This window comes from Toxorhynchites rutilus, chromosome 2 (genome assembly GCF_029784135.1).
Source record: "Toxorhynchites rutilus septentrionalis strain SRP chromosome 2, ASM2978413v1, whole genome shotgun sequence".
Classification (NCBI taxonomy): Eukaryota; Metazoa; Arthropoda; class Insecta; order Diptera; family Culicidae; genus Toxorhynchites; species Toxorhynchites rutilus.
The window spans coordinates 283606605-283627143 of record NC_073745.1 but is presented as its reverse complement, the minus strand read 5'-3'; the positions used below and the strand labels follow the sequence as shown (position 1 = coordinate 283627143).

Below are 20539 nucleotides of genomic sequence, written 5' to 3'. Positions count from 1 at the left end.
TCGAAACCAACGAAACGCCAAAGTGATTTAAGAAAATGTTACCGATAAATCACAATTATTAAGGAAAATATTCTGGGTTCATGACTACATCGTCATAATTTTCAAAATTATTTAGCAAATGATATTGGAAGTTTATAAATGGTGAATAGCGTGGTACTTTGGAATGGAGAAGTGTTCGTGCAAAGGTACCGAATCGCAATTCGAATTTCGGTTGAGGGTCCTAGGGTCAAACACTATCATCTATCGGAACTCCTTTGATAATGTCAGCAACAAGTGACCTCTTCGATAGCAGCATATGATAAAAATCTATCAAGTTAGTTAAAAGAACAATGCAAGAAGTTATCCACAACTGACCGTTTTGCCCCCAATAACAGAGTAATTTCTATGCGAATTTATCGATGAATTTAAACAAAATACCTGTTCACCTCTCCTAGAATATGTAAACAGTCGTCCAAACTAAACCGATTGTTTGTCGAAGATATCAGAACGAATGAAATAAATTTTCCGAAAAATTCCTTAAATACGATGCGCCAAAATGCGCCGTATGGCTACCGAGGGATCGATTTATGATTTTATTTATATTTTGACAATCGACAGTTATACCAAAGTATGAAATTCTTCGAACATATAGGTACTATTTATTAACACGGCATCAACTATCAATAATTTTTACCAAACAAGCAACTGACCACTTTACCCTCACTACCCCTATTTCAGCTATGCTTTGGGTTATCATTTGAAATCTAAACATCCGAACGAATTTCAAACGGTAAATAAAAACTAAACAGCTGAAATTTCTACACCGATTGAAGCTCTAAAGTAGGGTTTCTCAAAGTGTTCTATATCGACCCCTTGGGGTCGATCTCGGTTTCCCAAAGGTCGACATAAACGAAAACTGATTTTGTGGGTCGACGATGTCTCAAAATGTCTAAGTTGTATCACGGGAATCAACTTGTTATAAGAATGTCTAATATTTTAGTAGAATATATTAGGTTGGGGAAAAAGTAATCCATTATTTCTGCGTAAAATTCAAAACTTTATTTGAGATATTTAGGATTGCCCGGTTTGGGTCAAATATGCTTCGTTTTGATGTATATTTTGTTGTCATTTTAAAGGTAAAGGTAATGAACCTGGCACCAAGCGATTACCACCTTTTTCTCGTGTTTCAAAAATTCTTGAGTGATAATAAATTGGGATCAAGAGAAGATAGTGAAAATCGATCACTATAGTTTTTCGTCAATAAGAACCAAGACTTCTTTGAGAGAGACACTCAAAAAGTATTCTCTTCAAGTCCCACCAAATGCACAGTAAATCCTTCCTGACCGTTAGTCCTGGTTTGGCCACCGTTTGAGCTGCCTCATCATTCTTTGTCACGGTCTTTTTCGCACAATATCGTCGTATGTGACCCTTTTTTTTATCCTCAGTCACTTTCCGTTTATGAAATGGGTCAATTTTATTCCGTGTGGCCAAGACATCACAGATGGAAATTCGATCTATCGTATTTTTGGTGCTAATTGAGGTGGCACCCAAACACCGAGCATCTTTGTGAATCCAGCACTGCACAAATGGTTTAAAGCTGGTTCATGGTCGATAATTAGCTCCCGAGCGATGCAACGACCAATATCATGACGATAAACTTCGGGTTTTTCTGTGATTTTATCGACAATTTCGACGCCAGGCCTGCCTATGCAAGGTGCATATTTAACATCAGAAATGCGTGAACGTAATTGAAGAAATCAAAATTCGACGATATTTAAAAAAAAATAATTGTCTACTTAAGCAAGCTTAAGCAAGCGCTTTGTATTCGTGAGTAATTTGAATTAATAATTGTTAATTACACTTGATCTTCACCGAATTTAATGTGTATTTATTTTGTTGAATTTCGTTGAGAAAATGATGTAAAGTCACTGAACCATTTCTAAGGCAACTATATTGCCACCTACAAAAAATTTTTTTTTGTCGCACTTGGAATATTATTTCAATATTTTGCTTAACCGAAGACTTCTAAAGGTATCTGGCTATACTACAATTTCTGTTAAAAATTTACGATATTAATTCGCGAGTCGTTTTATGTAGTTTTATGTTTGATTAAATTCATTCAAAATGCAACAAGTTGATAAGTTTTTCACTGTAATCATTCTATGTAAGCTCATGCAGTTCTTTTCACAACACAAATGGTGTATTTGATGAAAAATTAAAATTATGAAAATGACTAAAATATATGCTTTTTCGCTGCTCGAGAAATATTGTTCTAATTTTTGCATAACCAAAGGGGCAATAAAGTGAGAGGTGCGACAGCGTTTTTGGAGTTAACGGGCAGTGACAACTATATTGCCACCATTTTTTACAACTGCTTCGATAGTTTATTATTTATCAAAGGTTTATGATCTCTAAAGTTTGAGTCGCCTAGTTTCCACGGCCTTCTAAAGGGTAAATCAACAGCAAAGTTTTTCAATTGTTGAGTATTTCGTATGATTGAAGAAGTTTGGCTATAGGGGTCTGTGGTATCACTTCCTTCTGGAAAAGGGGTCTTTTGCCCAAAATAGTTTGTGTGATATCCGTGACAATGAATAAAAACGTCTTGTCGTTTAACCGGCCGTAATGCAAGTGAAGTAGTTTATTGAATATTCTCTCAGATGAGCTCACCCTTAAGCTAGTGTTAGTATTCCGCGTATTAGTAATGCCCGATTACAAAATTCGAAAATTGGAGCCTATGCAGCAGACGGGATTATAGCATATATTACAGTTTGAGAATCCCTGCTCTAAAGTGTGCAATCCCTGGTACAAGTTCATCATTGAAGTTACAAGTTAAAAGCCTTTCGAACCTCCCGATTCGTCTCTGGCGCCTTTTTAGCTCATGTTTTGTCATCCCGATTTATTACTGTTCGTTACTAGAAGAAGGTACTAGAAGGCATTGTTGTGATCAGGAATCGATTTGCCCCTCACAATCTGTGTAGGCCTACCTTCTAGTACACAATATTGAGAAAACATCGGCTAAATGAGCGAAACGGATGTATAATAATGTATGTGAAAGTCCAAAACCTTTTTATGTTGTAAAATTATTATTATGTTCCCAGCCGCTAAGGCAAAAGGTTGCCATTATTGTAAATTTATATATTGTTTTGTATAAGTCCAGTTATTGTGAATGTAAAATAAATATTACCGGAATTCTTGGCTGTGGAGAAAATTATTGAGGATACTGTCCAGCACCCAAAGAACCAGTCCCAAACATAATGGTCCTTCGAACCGGATGAAAGGGAAAACGATCATAGGAAGAAAAAGGAAACATTCACGAACAAAAAAAATAAAAGATTCCCAGCAACCAAGGAAAATACCTTAGAATAATTCCACTTAACCGCCGTTACATGAAAATTGCAATCGTCAGCATCTCAACAATCGCTCATTGTTCACTTCCCCGAATGAATCACTAAAGCTCACATATTGTTCAATTGTCCCGCTTATATTTTGGAGGATTCACTCTTGGGCAATCTGCCCTGGTTTGTCCAGGTAAAACCCAATTAATATATGTTCAGCCGCTGCTGGGCTCTCAGAATCCTACACCCACTATTTGTTTTCATATTATGTTGGACTACACAATCGGGAGTAAACAAACATCACTGCATCACTAATACATCAACATTGATGAGGAACAACATTAGACGATTCAACGTTCAACGATACTGGGTTTATCCGGGAAAACCACTGCTGAGTCGCAACACTACGCAAGGATTACTGGTTTGTCCATTTGCATGTTGGATCGCAATTGTGCGAAATAAGCACACAACAAAATCATCATCAATGCAACACATCAACAACATACATATTGGAGAGGAATAACAGTATAGCAAACACAAATAACTGCACACACTACTATATCTCAACACCAAGCATCTCCTTCCAACCAAATCCAGGAAGGAAAACCTGGTTTGTCCAGGTAAAATACACAAATATATGTCCAGCCGCTGTTGGACTATCAAGATCCTACACCCATAATCTATTTCTGTTGCATGTTCGGGAGTAAACAAAAAATGGGTGGATTATATCTATGATATAACCGCAAGGTTGACGTGGGACTACCTTAGCTTAGCAATCATTCGTTTGATTGATTGAATTTTTAATTGAATGAAACAATTTCCGAATTCAATTGACTTCAATATATTTGCTTTGTGAGTAAACAGATTGTATAATGCCATGTAAGGCCAATTCATGCATTGTGATATATTATGTTCTTCGTTACAAGTAAATTTAATGGCAGTCCTTTTACGTTCGGTATGATGCCTAAGACAAAATATGTGAACGGAAGAATTATGAAACGATTATTTTATTTTACGTTTTCTTCTGAAGTTTGCATCTCTCAAGTGTATGTACTTCTCGAACAGTGAATTTGCTCGACTTGATAAACTTCAGGTACTCAGTTTCGATTTTGACATGTGCATCGAACGCATATTGTTTAATCAATAGGCGTTATCGCAGCAAATGGTTATCAACATTTTGCCTAATCATCAAATGATATGCGAAGAAATTCAGTGAGCAGAAGATTTGAAGGCATATGCGATCTTGCAATTTTGAATAACCGAGCCAAAGCGTTGTGTTCGTACTCGCTTTTAGGAAAACACTCTTTGGAGTGCTAAAAAGTACCCCCGACTTGCATGAATCAACAACTTCAACTTCTTTTTATATACTATAGAGGATTTAAACTTGAAAGTTCATTCGCCTCTAGTGTCTGCACGATTTTCCCAGGTTCCTAAGTTTAGGAGACCGTGTTAAGGAAACATTTTCTAGTTTGCACAAAGGCAAGCGAGCACAAAAGTACTCACAACTTGCATTCGTTTGCAAAGCCGATTTCCCCAGACATCTTGGTTCTGAAGTCTGTGTTGGGGAAACATATTTCAGTTGGAACACAATTGTCCCCGACCTGCATGTATTTGCAATGCCATTTTCTCTACGCTCCATACATTTGAAGTCTGTGTTAGGGAAACACACTCAGCGGGAACAAAATTACCCCCAACTTTCATGTGTTTGCAATGCCGATATCTCCAATGCTGCTTGGTTTTGATGGCTGTGTTGGGGAAACCGTAAATCGGGCCGATCAAAACGAGGCAGTTAGGGCGTTTAGATAACGCTTAACATTTTACAATTATTCAATTGTTTATCTAATGAGAAATAACATTTTATTAATTGCGATAGAAGCGTAGAAATATTGCCTATCAATTGATGCAAACATCTTTCCGATCCAGTATGAAATGTTCGAGTTATAAGCATTCGAATCTTTCTTTTTTTCCTGCATGTTCTGTGTTTAAGTTTTCATTTTACCCCCCATATACTCCGGTTAGACGTAGTCCCACGTCAAAATTCATCGCTATACATCAACAACATAAATTTCGATGTGGAAGAACACTGGGCCAATAGCACAACAAACAGAAACAACTGCTAAGTTTATACATACCAATACTTTGCAACACTAAACGGTTCGCTACAACCAAACCCAGGCAAGGTTTCCTGGTTCGTCCAAGTAAATTACACAATAGTTTATGTCCAGCCATCGCTGGAAAACTCTTATGTATACTACACATATATTCCCTATTATTTGTGATTGAACCACAACGGAATTAACGAACTGCATTGAGCTGCCGGTACACCCAAAGTGACATAAACAAAACCTACACAACATCACCAACGGAAAATAACACAACACTACAATTCGAAAGTCACGGAATTGTCTGCACACACCGGATTATTTTCGCTTATACAACCATAAATTTTACGGCTACGTAAACATTTGTCCGGGTAAATATTAAGAACGGTATATGTCCAGTCGAAGCTGGAGATTGTTTTGGTTCTACACATTTCACCAATTCCTCTTCGAACGCTTGTGTTGATGCAACTACGAAATGTTTATTTTGATTTTGTGGTACATGTAATACGAGGGGCCCGCATATTTCTCTATTACAAAACCCACTATTAAGGAGCAACAGTTTGTGAACACGAGACTAAACCGGCACACTGTTATTGGAAATTCAATATTAGTACATTTTGGTCAGGTCAGTTAGCACACTATAAGTCCAGCCGGAGTTGGACCTTACTATCGATACTACATACATTGTTTTGCTTACATACCAACGAAAAATCGAGCGTTCAAGATGCCAGCAACAATGAGAAATACATCGCTGAAAGCACTACAAACAAGGTTGAGGTCTCTTCAAGAGATATTTGACGATATCTGTCGATTTGTGGACACTGTAGAGGAAGAAACAATTGCAACTCGTGTTTCGGTACGGTTGGGGAAACTCGAGGAATTATGGGAGAAGGTTAATGAAGCCATTATCGACATCGAAATGCACGACGACTACACCGCGGAAAATGATTCTTACTCCAAGCAACGTTCCGATTTTGGTAATCGGTATTATGAGGCGAAATCCATATTACTCGAGAAGTTTAAGGAATTGGAAGATTTATCTGGTACGAATACAACTACCCAAGGGCCCGATGTGATGCAACAATCAACTATAGAACACGTTCGACTCCCACAAATCAAATTGCAAACTTTCGATGGCAATATTGATGAGTGGTTGAGTTTTAGAGACCTATACCTGTCGTTGATACTCAATAAGACCGATTTACCAGAGGTTGAGAAATTACACTATCTCAAGGGCTGCTTAGTAGGAGAGGCGAAGGCGCTTGTGGATCCGCTTGCAATCAGGGAACTACCAGATAGCATGGGATACGTTGATGAAACGTTACAACGACAGCAAATTGCTTAAACGGAGACAGATTCAGGCATTGTTCGAAATGCCAACCCTAGAGAAAGAGTCTGAGATACAACTGCAAGCGTTGTTGGAGGGTTTTGAGCGTAGCCTCCATACATTGGATCAATTGGTTGAATCGGCAGAGTATAAAGATCTGCTATTGTTGGACATCTTAGGTTCCAGGTTGGACCCAGCGACCCGAAGAGGCTGGGAAGAGTATTCCGCGATGAAAGAACAGGATACCATAAAGGACATGGTTGATTTCCTGCAGCGGCGAATTCGGGTCCTCAGTTCACTATCATCAAGAGTAACTGAAACTAGGACGGAAACACTATATCCACCGAGAAGGAAGCAAACATTTACGCAACCGTACTACTCTCCAGTTAAGACTATTGAGCTCCGGTGTGTAGCCTGTTCGGACAGGCATTTTCTATACCAGTGTCCGAAGTTCAAGCGCATGACGATATGCACACGTGACAAACTTCTCCGCGATCGTTCATTGTGCCGCAACTGCTTCAAACGAGGTCACCAAGCGGTCGATTGTTTGTCCTGTTTCCGGTGCCGAATTTGTAAAGGAAAGCACCATACTTTAGTCTGTTTTAGCGATGAAAGTTCTCAAGGCAATAGAGTATTTCATAGAAGGACTGTGTCGCCGATAAAATTCAATGAATCATTGCGAACTCCAAATCCTGTTGAAGCGTCTCAGAATTCCATTGCGTCTATATCCAATACAACATCGTATTGCGCATCGGTGGTAACGGGAATTGTAGGAAAACAGAATTCCGTTCCTCAAATTAAACGTAACGCGACTAGGAAGGGTCATACAGTAAAACGCCTGCATCTGCCTGAAAATGAAGACCTGGGAAGGATGAGCGAGTCAAGGGACAATGCATTCCGTCGTCTTCAAGGTCTTCAATACCAAGATGGGAGATTGCTCAAATATGTTAGCGTGCATCAGGAGGAACTTAAGGACAAACGGAAGACAATGAAACGTTTTGAGGAAATGAACCATAACAAAATCGAATTGAAACTAAACGAAAGCAAATGATAATAATCAACAAAAAATGAAAGTGATAGGTGAAATCAAGTTAGAAAGGTCGGATTACAAGTATTTTTCCTAATTCTGGTCGGCACAATGTAGAATATATATAATATTTGTAAAATTGACTCAAATGAGCGAAGTAGGACATCTTCCACAGGTTGTTCGAGAGGATTTGATTCTCTATTTTCAGGAATTCGTAGAATTTCAGAGTGGGGGAGGATGTTCGTTACTAGAAGAAGGTACTAGAAGGCATTGTTGTGATCAGGAATCGATTTGCCCCTCGCAATCTGCGTAGGCCTACCTTCTAGTACACAATATTGAGAAAACATCGGCTAAATGAGCGAAACGGATGTATAATAATGTATGTGAAAGTCCAAAACCTTTTTATGTTGTAAAATTATTATAATGTTCCCAGCCGCTAAGGCAAAAGGTTGCCATTATTGTAAATTTATATATTGTTTTGTATAAGTCCAGTTATTGTGAATGTATAATAAATATTACCGGAATTCTTGGCTGTGGAGAAAATTATTGAGGATACTGTCCAGCACCCAAAGAACCAGTCCCAAACAATTACATTAAGGTGAAGGTGGAAGGAAGCCATAAATGGCTGCCACAATGGCGCTCATTCCTTTCATCTCTCTTCCTCACCCCTCGCCCGAAAATCAATAATTTTGCGAAACATTGTGAAGAAAATGATCCTTTTCGCATACTTCCCATCAAATAATATCAACCAAACTCTAATCGATTACTCACAAGATATTAAATTTTCATCTGATGTCGCACTGTATAGTGAAAAACGTCGGAAAACTCGAGCTAGTGCTCTGAAACATAGTTTAGAGAGAGGGGTCTCAAACTATCACAAAAACCTTCCCTGGCCCCCAAAACTCCTCCATACCAATTTTCATGTTGATCGGTTCAGTACTTTCCGAGTCCATAAGAATCAGATAGACAGACAGAAATCCATTTATATATATATATATATATATATATATATATATATATATAAATCCCGATCATTTCTTCCACACCGCATGTTTCAGAAAATACTACACCTCACTACACCTAGAAATTTTTGGGTATGGTAGGGAGACTTTCTACTCTCCGACAATTGAAACAGTTAGAAGGGAAATTAAAGAGGAAATGAGCGGTGTCTTCATCGATGTCCTCTCCCTTCGTTGAGTGGGAGATCATTAAGAACACTCTTAAACTGTACTATGCAGAAAAAAGGGACTTAATGACGCTGGACAACCAGCCCAAAAACATGACGAATCCGAAAAAGGAATCTATAGAAACGTATTACAGTCGAACCACCTATTCCAACCTAAAATTCTTGTCGCTTTTCAAATGATCTTCATATTTAATAGTATTGGACATTGAAACAACGTGAGATTCCTCGCAGATATTAGTGAGAATGATCAATTAAAAATCTTTCAGCTCTTCATGTGGTATCGTGAATTCAGGTTTTTCAACCTGGAACAAACTATTCAATCTGTTGATCTGGGGCAAAACATACGTCGTACCATCCGACGCGAATCCTTTTAGACGATCCTTGGAAGGAATTTCATCCTAATGAAACTGATCAATTGTAAATGTTTTTATGATCAGCAGCCCCTAGCGATACTGCGGCGTAAAAGTCGTCATGTACCTCAATGGTGCTTTGTTTAAATGTAAGAAATTTCACAAATGGAAAAAATCTGTACCAATTTGTACTGTTTGACGAAAATCTGTACTCTGTACCGTACAGAATCTGTACTAAAAATAACGAAAAAATCTGTACCATTCCAGATAAATCTGTACGTGTGGCAACACGTACAACATTTAAAAAGCGGAAATGTTGTGGCTTTGACTGTATACCATATCCTTAGATCCATAATAACTACTCGCAAGGTAGTAGAAGACCAGCCAAAATTATGGACGCAAAAGAACTTCGTCCTCTTTCTCCTGCCTTCAACAGCAAGGATTCATTGAGCCGAAGAGATGGCAACTATTCCCACCAGTACATCTGCAAAAACTTTAAAAAGAGTCAGAATGAAGTGCGGAAAGATGATAAGAGCCAAGGAATACACAGTGTCAAAAAAAACTCCATGCTGAAAACCTAATGACGCTGGTTGATAAAAAAATATTCCGGTTTTTTTTTGTTTTCGATGACAAATCTACCTCTGTTTTCGTCCACTCGAATATTTCCTCGGGATTTTGGGCTCCTTGGTGTACAAAAATTATTGGAGAGCCACGAATTGCAAATGGTTGGTTTATAGAATCAAGAGATTCATTTGCGTTAACTTTGCAAACTTCGCTTTACCCACTTCACAATTTTTTTTTTCAACAATGGACAATGTATCTTTATTTTCGATGAATCAGATCTTCTGCAAGTATGTGTGTCTTTTTTGACAACTCGAGAAAAAAAATTGATTTGAATTTTAGTTGATACCCGTTACAAACACCAATATCTTTGAAGCACCAGACCTTCTTTGTGAAAAAATCATAAGTTGTGTTCTAATTTTTCCATGTAAAGAGACTGGAACCTTTTCCGTGCAAGCCACTATAATTCAAAATGAAAATAGGTTCAACTCCGTTTAAAGAACGTTCACGCAAAGTTTCACCAAACCGTAGAGCTTAATATTGTTTCTTCAATTCCTCGTCAGTTTAAAGTTGTTGTGCCATAGTTATGCCAACTTAGCGACAAAAACAATTTTCGCATTCCCTTCAAGCGAGATTTTTAAATAATCAATTCTCATCCCATTCCCATAAATTCCCGGTACTTTTTTTGACAGAAGGCATATCGCTTTACCAAGTGAATTAATTCGAGCTATTTTCTGCACCTCATATTCAGCTTTAATTGCTTCCAAGACTCCATAGACAGTCCTGTTATATCGCGGAAAGGGGAGAAGGGGGACCCACTCACTGCCAAGCGTGCTCAACTCGTTTTTACAAAGAATTTGCTCTTACCCGGCCAAACACATCACATCGAGCAGCCAGCTGTGTGTAAAGTTTGTAATGAAATTGAATAAGTTAAAAAGTGGTTTTACACTGCCGTCTTTTGTAGGCGGTAATGGGTCCCCTCCATGCCACGTAATGGCGCTTTTCCGCTGCTTGGAAGCAAATGAATCTTGAATGGTTGTTGATGGCGCAGTGCCATGTGTGTGTGGGGGTGGGGTGTTATACTGTCATGGTGTTATGTGTATGTGTGAGAGAATATTATCGTAGGCTGAATAGGTTTTTGTTGCGGGATGAATGCTCTGTTTAATTAAATGAAATTCCTTTCACCATATTCGCAGCCGGCAGTGCGAGATAAGTGTAAATAATCACAGACACTTTAAAATGGCTCACTGAGAACCCCATTGAAATGCAAATGATTTTCCCATTTGTATGGATGATAAGATATTACAGTGCCACAATGAAACGCTACTCACCTTTTATTTTGCTGTGTAACAGTAGTATACAAACTCCAACATACAATGTTGCTTTATCCAACATTTTCACTATTGTGTAATTAAAATTTGCTCATCTATGGATACAAATTAACCTAGGCAACCCACGTTGGTCGCGCTGCTAGAAACAGTCACCACGGATTCGGAGCGATAGTCTGGCAAATGTAACAACCGCAGGAATTTCACCCCGGAAGCGAACGGGAAAGTTTTTTCGTTGTTTCAACGCAAACTATGCACTACGCGTTTGTATAATTTCACTGAACCATACCGTTCACAGAGCCCGTTGACATTGTGACGGAAACTCGTACGTCACAGTAGTGAAACACACACACGGTCGTACTTCCTATTTTTTTCCGCACAAACTGCGTTTGTTGTCCTCGGGGCTTTGAGTGCACTATTTGGTTTTTGTTTTGAATCACAACACTAGGTTAGCTGAATAAAGGATCCGTTAGCTGAGTTGTGCAATTTGCCCAACAAGCACGAGACAGAGATGCCAATTTTACGAATTTTCTTAATTTGTAGGATTCTGTTTTCAGGATTCAGTAACATGCTCTGTGTTTCGTTTGATTTCTCATTCCTTCATGAATAGACTGGCAACTAAACAACGCAACTATTGACTGAGGAAAACAATGATTTAGTTCGGAACTCTCATTGTCGAATTTTGCAAGAATATTTGTCACAAAAACTGTTGCATTTGAGGCATTCCATCAATCAACACGAATCCTCGAAGAATTTTTAAATTTCATAGTTTTCATTCACCTGAAACTTTTCCAACTTGTTCGGCACTAGGTACGGTGCCATTTAACGGTAAGTGTTTTTTAAATTCGATCACGGCTAATTTCTGAAAGGGCTTATTCAAAAATGGTAGAAAATATTCTATAACGCCAATACAGGTTATTGATCGAAATGGTGGAAAAGTTACAGATTATAATTTTGTAGTACTGGAAAAAATACTGAAAAAACTGAAAAAAAAATTTAACGAAAAAAAATTAAAATAAGGTTTTGAAATGGAATTCAGTAACATCTCGATTATATCACGCTAAAAAAACCGCGTTATATAATGGAAATGTGATATATTCTCTCCGATTGTTACGATTTAATATTATATATTCATTACATGGACACGAAAAACAACACAATATAACAATATATACCAAAATCATTGATAGATATAGTGCTTTTCTCATAGTAATTTCTCGTATTTGTTCCAAAGCAAGTATATAAGCTAAATATGAGTCCTTTGTTCTGCCCATTCTGTCGTGTCACTCAAATTTGAAATTGCCGTTATGTGTGGATTGCTCTGTATTGGCGTTTTCAGATCGCATTTTCCAGAGCAACTTTTTATGGGTAATATCTATTATTAGGTGCCAATGAAAATGGTCATCTCTAATTTCAAAAAGTTACCTCATAAAAAATGTTCACCACCTCGAAAAAACACTCTATGCCAAATATTAGCTCAATCGGACTTAAGACAGAGTGGCGCAAAACGGTCAAAGATTGAGTTTTTTGAAAATCGAAATATCACCCAAGGGGGAATAAAAGGAATCGGGGTTTTCGATTTTTTTTAGAAATGCCAAATGTCTTAACATTGCATGAAACGTCGATATCTCGAAAAAAAATTTCTGTCAAACACACTCTGGGACTTTTCGTTTTTTTTCGGAATACGAAACGAAACGTATGGTTTAGGGTACCAATAAAAATAGTCATCTCGATTTTTCATTCGGAACTTGCAGCGATATGTTGATTTGCACGATAATATACCCTTTGCAAAATATTAACTCATTCGAACTTCATTTATTAGTGTCACAGACGTAACAATTGGAGCATTTTTTTAAAAAAAACCAAAGATCGACGAAAATCGGGGTTTTCAAAAAAATTTATTAATGTCAAACGTCTTAAAATTGCATTACTTGTCGAGATTTACTGTTATCTCGAAAAAAAATTTTGTCAAAAAAAAATTTTTTTATGGCGCTCGGTCGTTTTTCCGTCTGAAAAGTCGATTTTAAACAAAAAACATTTTTTTTAAATAACTGTGAATCTCCCAAACAAAATTTGAAACCCCCGATTTACAGTGATTTTTTGGTTTTCAAAAAACTCAAATTTTAACGTCTGCAACACTAATAAATGAAGTTCGAATGAGCTAATATTTTGCAAAGGGTATATTATCGTGCAAATCAACATATCGCAACAAGTTCCGAATGAAAAATCGGGAAATTATTTTTATTGACACATAAAACCATACATTTCGTCTCGTACTCCGAAAAAAATGTCTCAGAGTGACGATTTTTGACAATTTTTTTTTCGAAATGACACTAGATCTCGATGTTTCATGCAATTTTAAGACATTTGGCATCAAACTTTTTTTTTCGATAACCCCGATTTCCTTTACTCCTCCCTTGGGTGATTTTTCGATTTTCAAAAAACTCAAACTTTGACCGCTTTGCGTCACTCTCCCTCAAGTCCGATTGAGCTGATATTTGGCATAGGGTGTTTTTTCGAAGTGGTCAACATTTTGTATAGGGTAACTTTTTTGAAATTTTAGGGTCGATTTTTTCTCATACATTCATTGGCACCCTAATCTATATCCATTCATTTTCATCTTCATCTTCATCTTTCCGAACATCGGTATCTTCATCCATTTCTGATTGGCCATTCACTATACTAATAATTTGGCTTTACTGTGTTTTGTGTGAAAAATTCTTTCTCGAGCTCCGGTATTACTGTTTGGTTCATAAGGTATCTTCTGAGAATATAGAGAAAAAGAACAGCAGAATTTCGTTTTTTCTATTTTTAATAGGTTTTATTTAGCTTGCCCTGTAATCTGTTTGTCTGTTTGTCTGTTTGTCTGTTTATCTGTTTGTCTGTTTGTCTGTTTGTCTGTTTATCTGTTTGTCTGTTTGTCTGTTTGTCTGTTTGTCTGTTTGTCTGTTTGTCTGTTTGTCTGTTTGTCTGTTTGTCTGTTTGTCTGTTTGTCTGTTTGTCTGTTTGTCTGTTTGTCTGTTTGTCTGTTTGTCTGTTTGTCTGTTTGTCTGTTTGTCTGTTTGTCTGTTTGTCTGTTTGTCTGTTTGTCTGTTTGTCTGTTTGTCTGTTTGTCTGTTTGTCTGTTTGTCTGTTTGTCTGTTTGTCTGTTTGTCTGTTTGTCTGTTTGTCTGTTTGTCTGTTTGTCTGTTTGTCTGTTTGTCTGTTTGTCTGTTTGTCTGTTTGTCTGTTTGTCTGTTTGTCTGTTTGTCTGTTTGTCTGTTTGTCTGTTTGTCTGTTTGTCTGTTTGTCTGTTTGTCTGTTTGTCTGTTTGTCTGTTTGTCTGTTTGTCTGTTTGTCTGTTTGTCTGTTTGTCTGTTTGTCTGTTTGTCTGTTTGTCTGTTTGTCTGTTTGTCTGTTTGTCTGTTTGTCTGTTTGTCTGTTTGTCTGTTTGTCTGTTTGTCTGTTTGTCTGTTTGTCTGTTTGTCTGTTTGTCTGTTTGTCTGCTTGTCTGTTTGTCTGTTTGTCTGCTTGTCTGTTTGTCTCATGTCAGTCCATCATCAGCAAATTCCAAATTCAGTAAAATCAGCAATTAGCAAAAATCCCTACAATAATGCGCAGTGCAGTTATCTATTAGGAAATCTGCCTAATGTTGTGGTCTTTTTCGAGTCAGAAACTGACAAACGAATCCAAAATAGATAGATTAGGTAGTACACTGGGAGTAACGTATCTTTGAACCATAGAGAATTTTTCGGTCCTCAAATAATCAATAAAAATCAATAAAAGATTATGATTACAACGTTGGAACACGACATGAATGTTATCCGGTTCCTACAAATGAGTTAATGTTTGTCTGGTAGTTGTTTCGAATAATAAGTCAGATTCACCGAAATTATATCTTTCAGATTAAACACTCACGCAACAAACTTTAATAACTTCTACAAAAGTGAACCGATTTTTATTTAAAAAACAAAATAAAGCTTATTTTAGGACATTTTCGATGTGAACGGGTTCCGATAACGCGTTTCAAACGATGAACAAAATTCTTCATGCATAACTCTAACATTACGACTTCGATGCTGTTAAAATCCGAGTTATTTCTTTCTTAAAGTCCTTCAAATTTTGTGGCTTATTTACATAGCAACCGTCCTTCTTTAACCCCAGAGGAAGTAATCGACGAAGAGAAATGTTGAAATTCTTACCATAAAAGAACAAAGTTTTTATTAAGACTTCGGTTGCTCGAGTGATACGATTTCACTAAAAATACACGTTCTTGTAAATTGTACATCTTAACACTAAAAACCATCCGACCAGACTGAAAGAATATCCGAATATTATCGTCCCAAAGCGGGGAATGCAGTGTTACCATCGACGGAGCGAAACATTTTTTTATAAGGAGCTATTCGATTTTTTTGTGTGAGAGTTTAATCTGAAAGACTCTGTACCTGCTGAACGGTCCTATCGTGGGCCTTCATACAATTGAAATTTTTTTTTCTGAAATCATCCATTACTCGAAAATTGTTTATGGTTATGCAGGACTTTCAAAAAGATACGTGGTATACGCTACGAATTGCACAGTACGAAAATTTTTCGTTAGTACAACTGATGACTAGAGGCTACATGAACGCTTAAAAATATTTTTTTCTGCTTTAATCTCATCTTTTGTTCAATAATTAAATGACGAATTGAACTCTTCATGTTATTTCTCATTTTTCGAAAAACATGATAAAAGTGAAGCAATTTCAGTGATGAGTTCGAGAGAGATATAATCGAGACGTTACTGTATCTCAAAAACTACTTTTTATTCAATATAAATTGTTGATTGTCTCCGACAACTGGTAGAAATGTTGGGTAAATGAATAATGATTTTTACGGCTTTTAAAATGATTTTTATTTAAGTTTTCTATCACAAAAAACATAATACCCGTAAAAAACTCTCGATAAAGGGTCAAATGTAAGAAATTGTTTATATTCTCACTTAAAAATAATTGTTTTTAAATTACACTGAAAACTAAATATTTTAAAAACAGAAATTCGCAAAGAAATTATATGAATAGCCCTTACAATTTCCAAAAAGTCAACCATACATCGAAAGATGGACACTTTTACAAGGAAAAAGGTTTTCTAACAACAACTATTTCATGTTTCGTTTGAAAAAAAAATACAACTATTCCTAATTTTGTTTAAAGTCTAGATAGGCATACAGTGTATTCGACAAAGTTTTTTTACCCATTTGTTTATTTATTTAGGCTCATTAGCATTTTGACTGTAACAAAGCCGGGTTTTGATCGTGTACATGTAAAATGTTTTAATGGTTTTTCTAAATTGCAAATTTCACAGTAGTAGCCATATAGGGGTAGGAGTATTTTTTCTGTTCCATTACATTATGGAAAATTACACAGTAGTGGCCATTCAGACGTAAGAGTGTTATTTCTGTTCATCCATTGTTCAGCAGATCGGACAGCGGAGACAGTTTATGTGATCATTGTTGGGTTATTAAATTGCACAACAGCCCGATGCTTTTTGCATAGCAGAGCAGTTGTATGGATTAATCGATCTTATTTCGACCGTGGATCGATCTCCATTGCTCATGATTGTTGCGTGGACGTAGTTTTTCTATAGCAACACAAAAATGGTCATTTAAGGGTCCTGTGTTTTGAACTCTCGATCGATCACTTAGTAAACGAACGCGCAACCAATGCGGCTACGAAGACCCCCTGACAGAGTTTTAAATCTTGTTAATGTATGAGCTTTTGTCAGACGTCAACTTTCTATCTTTTATAATATTTGGAATATACGGTATTTTTGTATGGAGACTTCTGAAAAAATTATGTTTTACTCGTAAAATTTTTGTGTGTAAATTGTTTTGATATGTTTCTAAATACAAGTTTGCAGCATATGTCAATTGCGATGATCTACACACTAAAATGTTATGATTTAAACATTCATACAAATTTTTAAAAGAAAATATGCAAAAAATGTTGTTAGGAAAACTTTTTCCCTGTCTTCTTCCGTTATATGGATGACTTGTAGATAATCGTATGGGAAAGTCATACATATTTTTTCAAAATTTAAAAAACATATAATTGTTGAGAAATATTAATTTAAATTTCCAAAATATTTTTTTAATGACCTTTTTTAAAATTTGTTCGATATTTTTTAATAAAAACATAAATTATTTTTCTACATTTCATTCTTTAATCAACCTTCTGTAGGTTTATTATGAGTGTTTTGTTTTTTGAGTTTGAGTTTATCTCACCTTTTTTCGAAAAATCCCAAGTCAAAAACTATCAGACCTACAAAATATTGGTTAAATAATGAAATGTAGAAAATAATTGAAGTTTTTAATCAAAAACATCAAACCAATTAAAAGAAATAAATTTCAGCGAAACTATATTATTTTGAAAATTTAAATTATTTTTTCCCAAAATGTTTTCTGAATAATTTTGAACAAAACTTACATGAATTGCTCATACAATCACCAACAAATCATCCATACCTCGGAAGAAGGGCACTTCTACAGTGAAAGAATTTTCATAACAACAACTTTTTTATGATTTCTTTGGAAAACTGCTATGAATGTTTAACTCGTAACATTTAATGTGTAGATTTTCGCGATTGACGTATTCTGCAAACATTTTTTTCTATTTGGAAACACGTTAAAGACCTGTCAAACGCTAGAATTTACATACAAAAATTTTACGAGTAAATCATTATTTTTCAGGAGTCTCCATACAAAAATGCCGTATATTCCAGAAACTATAAAAGATAGAATGCTGACAACATAATAATATTTTAAAAAGATCTAAAACTTTGTCGAATACATATGGACAGCTTGTTGCAAATAGTAAGGATTATACTGTATGAATAATCCTTACTATTTGCAACAAGCTGTCCATACATTGGAAGATGGGCACGTTTACTAGAAAAAAGTTTTTCTTACAACAACTCTGTTATGTTTTCTTTAAAAAAATACAACTAATACTATTTTTTTTAAGGTCGAGATATGTATTCGACAAAGTTTTAGATCTTATTAAAATATTATTATGTTGTCAGCATTCTATCTTTTATAGTTTCTGGAATATACGGACAAAACGTTAAGACGACTGCTCAAGCAAAAAAAAATTAAGTAACGAAACTTTGAGAAAAAATAATCCAATCCAGTACTCCAATCTATTCATAATAATTTACTTGCATTGTTCGAAGAAATTTATAAAAAAAATTTGAATGTTTCATCAAATACACCATTCATTATATTGAAAAACAGTGAAAAACATTTCAACTTGTTGCATTTTCAACGAATTTGAAAAGAATTTTCTGCCGGTGCTCTAAAATTGTGGTTTTGTTACATAAAAGTGACTCCGAAATCAATATCGTACATTTTTAGCCGCCCAAAGAAATTAGAGTGGCAGATACCTTTAGAAGGTTTTGACTAAGTAAAATATTGAAATAATATTCCAAGTACAGCGAATAGAATACTTTTTGTTGGTGGCAATATGGCCACTATCCGTAAAAATGTTGAACGCATTTTTTAATGAATGACTATTCGTTTAACTACAGATGTTATAAATTTCTTCGGACAATGCAAATAAATTATTATAAATGGATTGACGCGCTAGATTGGATTATTTTTTCTCAAAGTTTAATCACTTTCTTTTTTTGCTTGAGCAGTAGTCTTGATATTTTGTCCGACACTGTATATTCTGCTATTCCATGCCAAACCGATTCATTGGTTCTTAGATTTTCGCGAAAAGTGGTAGTTTTGTTCTTCATCGCCAAAAATTAGACCCGTACTTTTTTTTTTATTATTAGGGTGCCCAGTTCCATTTTAGGGTGGTCCGAAAAATCAACTTTTACCCCTTTTTCCAAAAATGACTTTGTTCAGAAACTTATAACTTTTGAACTACTTGATCGATTCAGATGATCAACATATCAATTTAAAGCCAATTAGCAAGTCTTCGTTGGAATATTTCCAATAGTACTTGCAAAAACATCGGATTTTGTTTTTGTAATTATTAATAGTTTTTATTTTTTGCTGTTTTTATGGCTTTGGACTAAGGATGCTACATTTTTTTATATATCCAAAAATCAGTTGAGTTATGATTTTTCAAAGTTAACCGATGGTCCGAAAAAACATTTGTTTCCTCTTTTTCCCACCACAAAAATTCATAACTTTTGAACAAATGGACCGATTCAGACAAATGACAAATGAAATTAAACCATCTGAGATAGTCTTATTTAAAAAAATAATTAACTTGCAAAAAAAAAAAGAATTTTGTTTCGTAATTTTAACTTGTATTTGTTTTTTTATAGTTTACTCGGTTAACCCTCCTTTACTCGCGGATACTGTCTAACAGACCGAAAATCAATGAGGTGGCTGAATTAAATGACTATTAAAACTGGATATAACGGGGGTCTCCGTAGCCACATTGGTTGCGCGTTCGCTTAATAAGCGATCGATCGTGAGTTCAAGACTCAGGGCCCTCACTGACCATCTTTGTGTTGTTACAGAATAGCTACGTCCACGCAACAATCATCAGCGATGGAGATCGATCCACGGTCGAAATAAGATCGATTCATCCATACAACTGCTCTGCAATGCAAGACACATCGGGCTGCTGTTTTATAAATAACTGAACAATGATCAATCAACTGTCTCCGCTGTCCGGTGGTCTAACTGGATAATGGAGAACAGAAAGAATACTCTTTACGCCTCTCTGTTTTTTGCACATGTTATGTAGAAAAACTTCATTTTCAAGAAACAATATACAAAGATAAGGAATTAATTACTAATAGCAGTGTCTGTAATTGCGGAGATGTAGCGTTTCTTGAGTAATATACGAGACAACCCGGATCCGAAGAAACAACTGTATCAGTTGTACTCGCGACACGTGCTCGAAAAAGGTTCATTGTAGCCATAGTTTGTACGAGAAATCGGTATTCGTAGAAAACTATAAGACCTAAGGTTTCTACTTTGTATGTATGTAATTGATTTCCTGCAGAATTTCTGGACAATCAATGTGACCCCCAATATCAAGTCAGATACAGAACGAGTTTTAGCAATTTTACGACGAACATCTAAAGTACCTAATCTTATAAGTTTGCAGCGCAGTTCATAGCTAGGGAGACTATGAGGATTACTCCGTGGTAAATGACCTCAAAACATAGCGCTGGGCAGCCTTCTCGCGTAAAATGTTATTTTGGTAGTATGGTGCCCAAACTACAGACGCATACTCGAGTATTGACCAGAGACCAGGGCACAGTAAATAGCTTGCATGCAGTAAATATCTTTAAAATGTTCGGTCGAGCGAAACATAATGCCAGGTACCTTAGATGATTTTGAAGTTACATATACGATATGATCG

General features: G+C 36.0%; 1 protein-coding gene across 5 annotated transcripts in view; it reads right to left on the bottom strand.

Moving 5' to 3' along the window:
* Positions 1-20539, bottom strand: part of LOC129767523 (zwei Ig domain protein zig-8-like) — a 275193-nt gene that overhangs the window by 102783 nt on the left and 151871 nt on the right. For 3 of the 5 annotated variants that reach the window (XM_055768513.1, XM_055768514.1, XM_055768515.1), the window contains one exon: positions 11199-11648. The exons of 1 other annotated variant lie outside the window; for it this stretch is intronic. In XM_055768513.1, the coding sequence (XP_055624488.1) occupies positions 11199-11262 (64 nt within the window). In that variant the 5' untranslated portion in view covers positions 11263-11648. Of the gene's footprint in view, positions 1-11198; positions 11738-20539 lie in introns of those variants that run through there. One more of the 5 variants, XM_055768516.1, reaches the window with a different exon arrangement.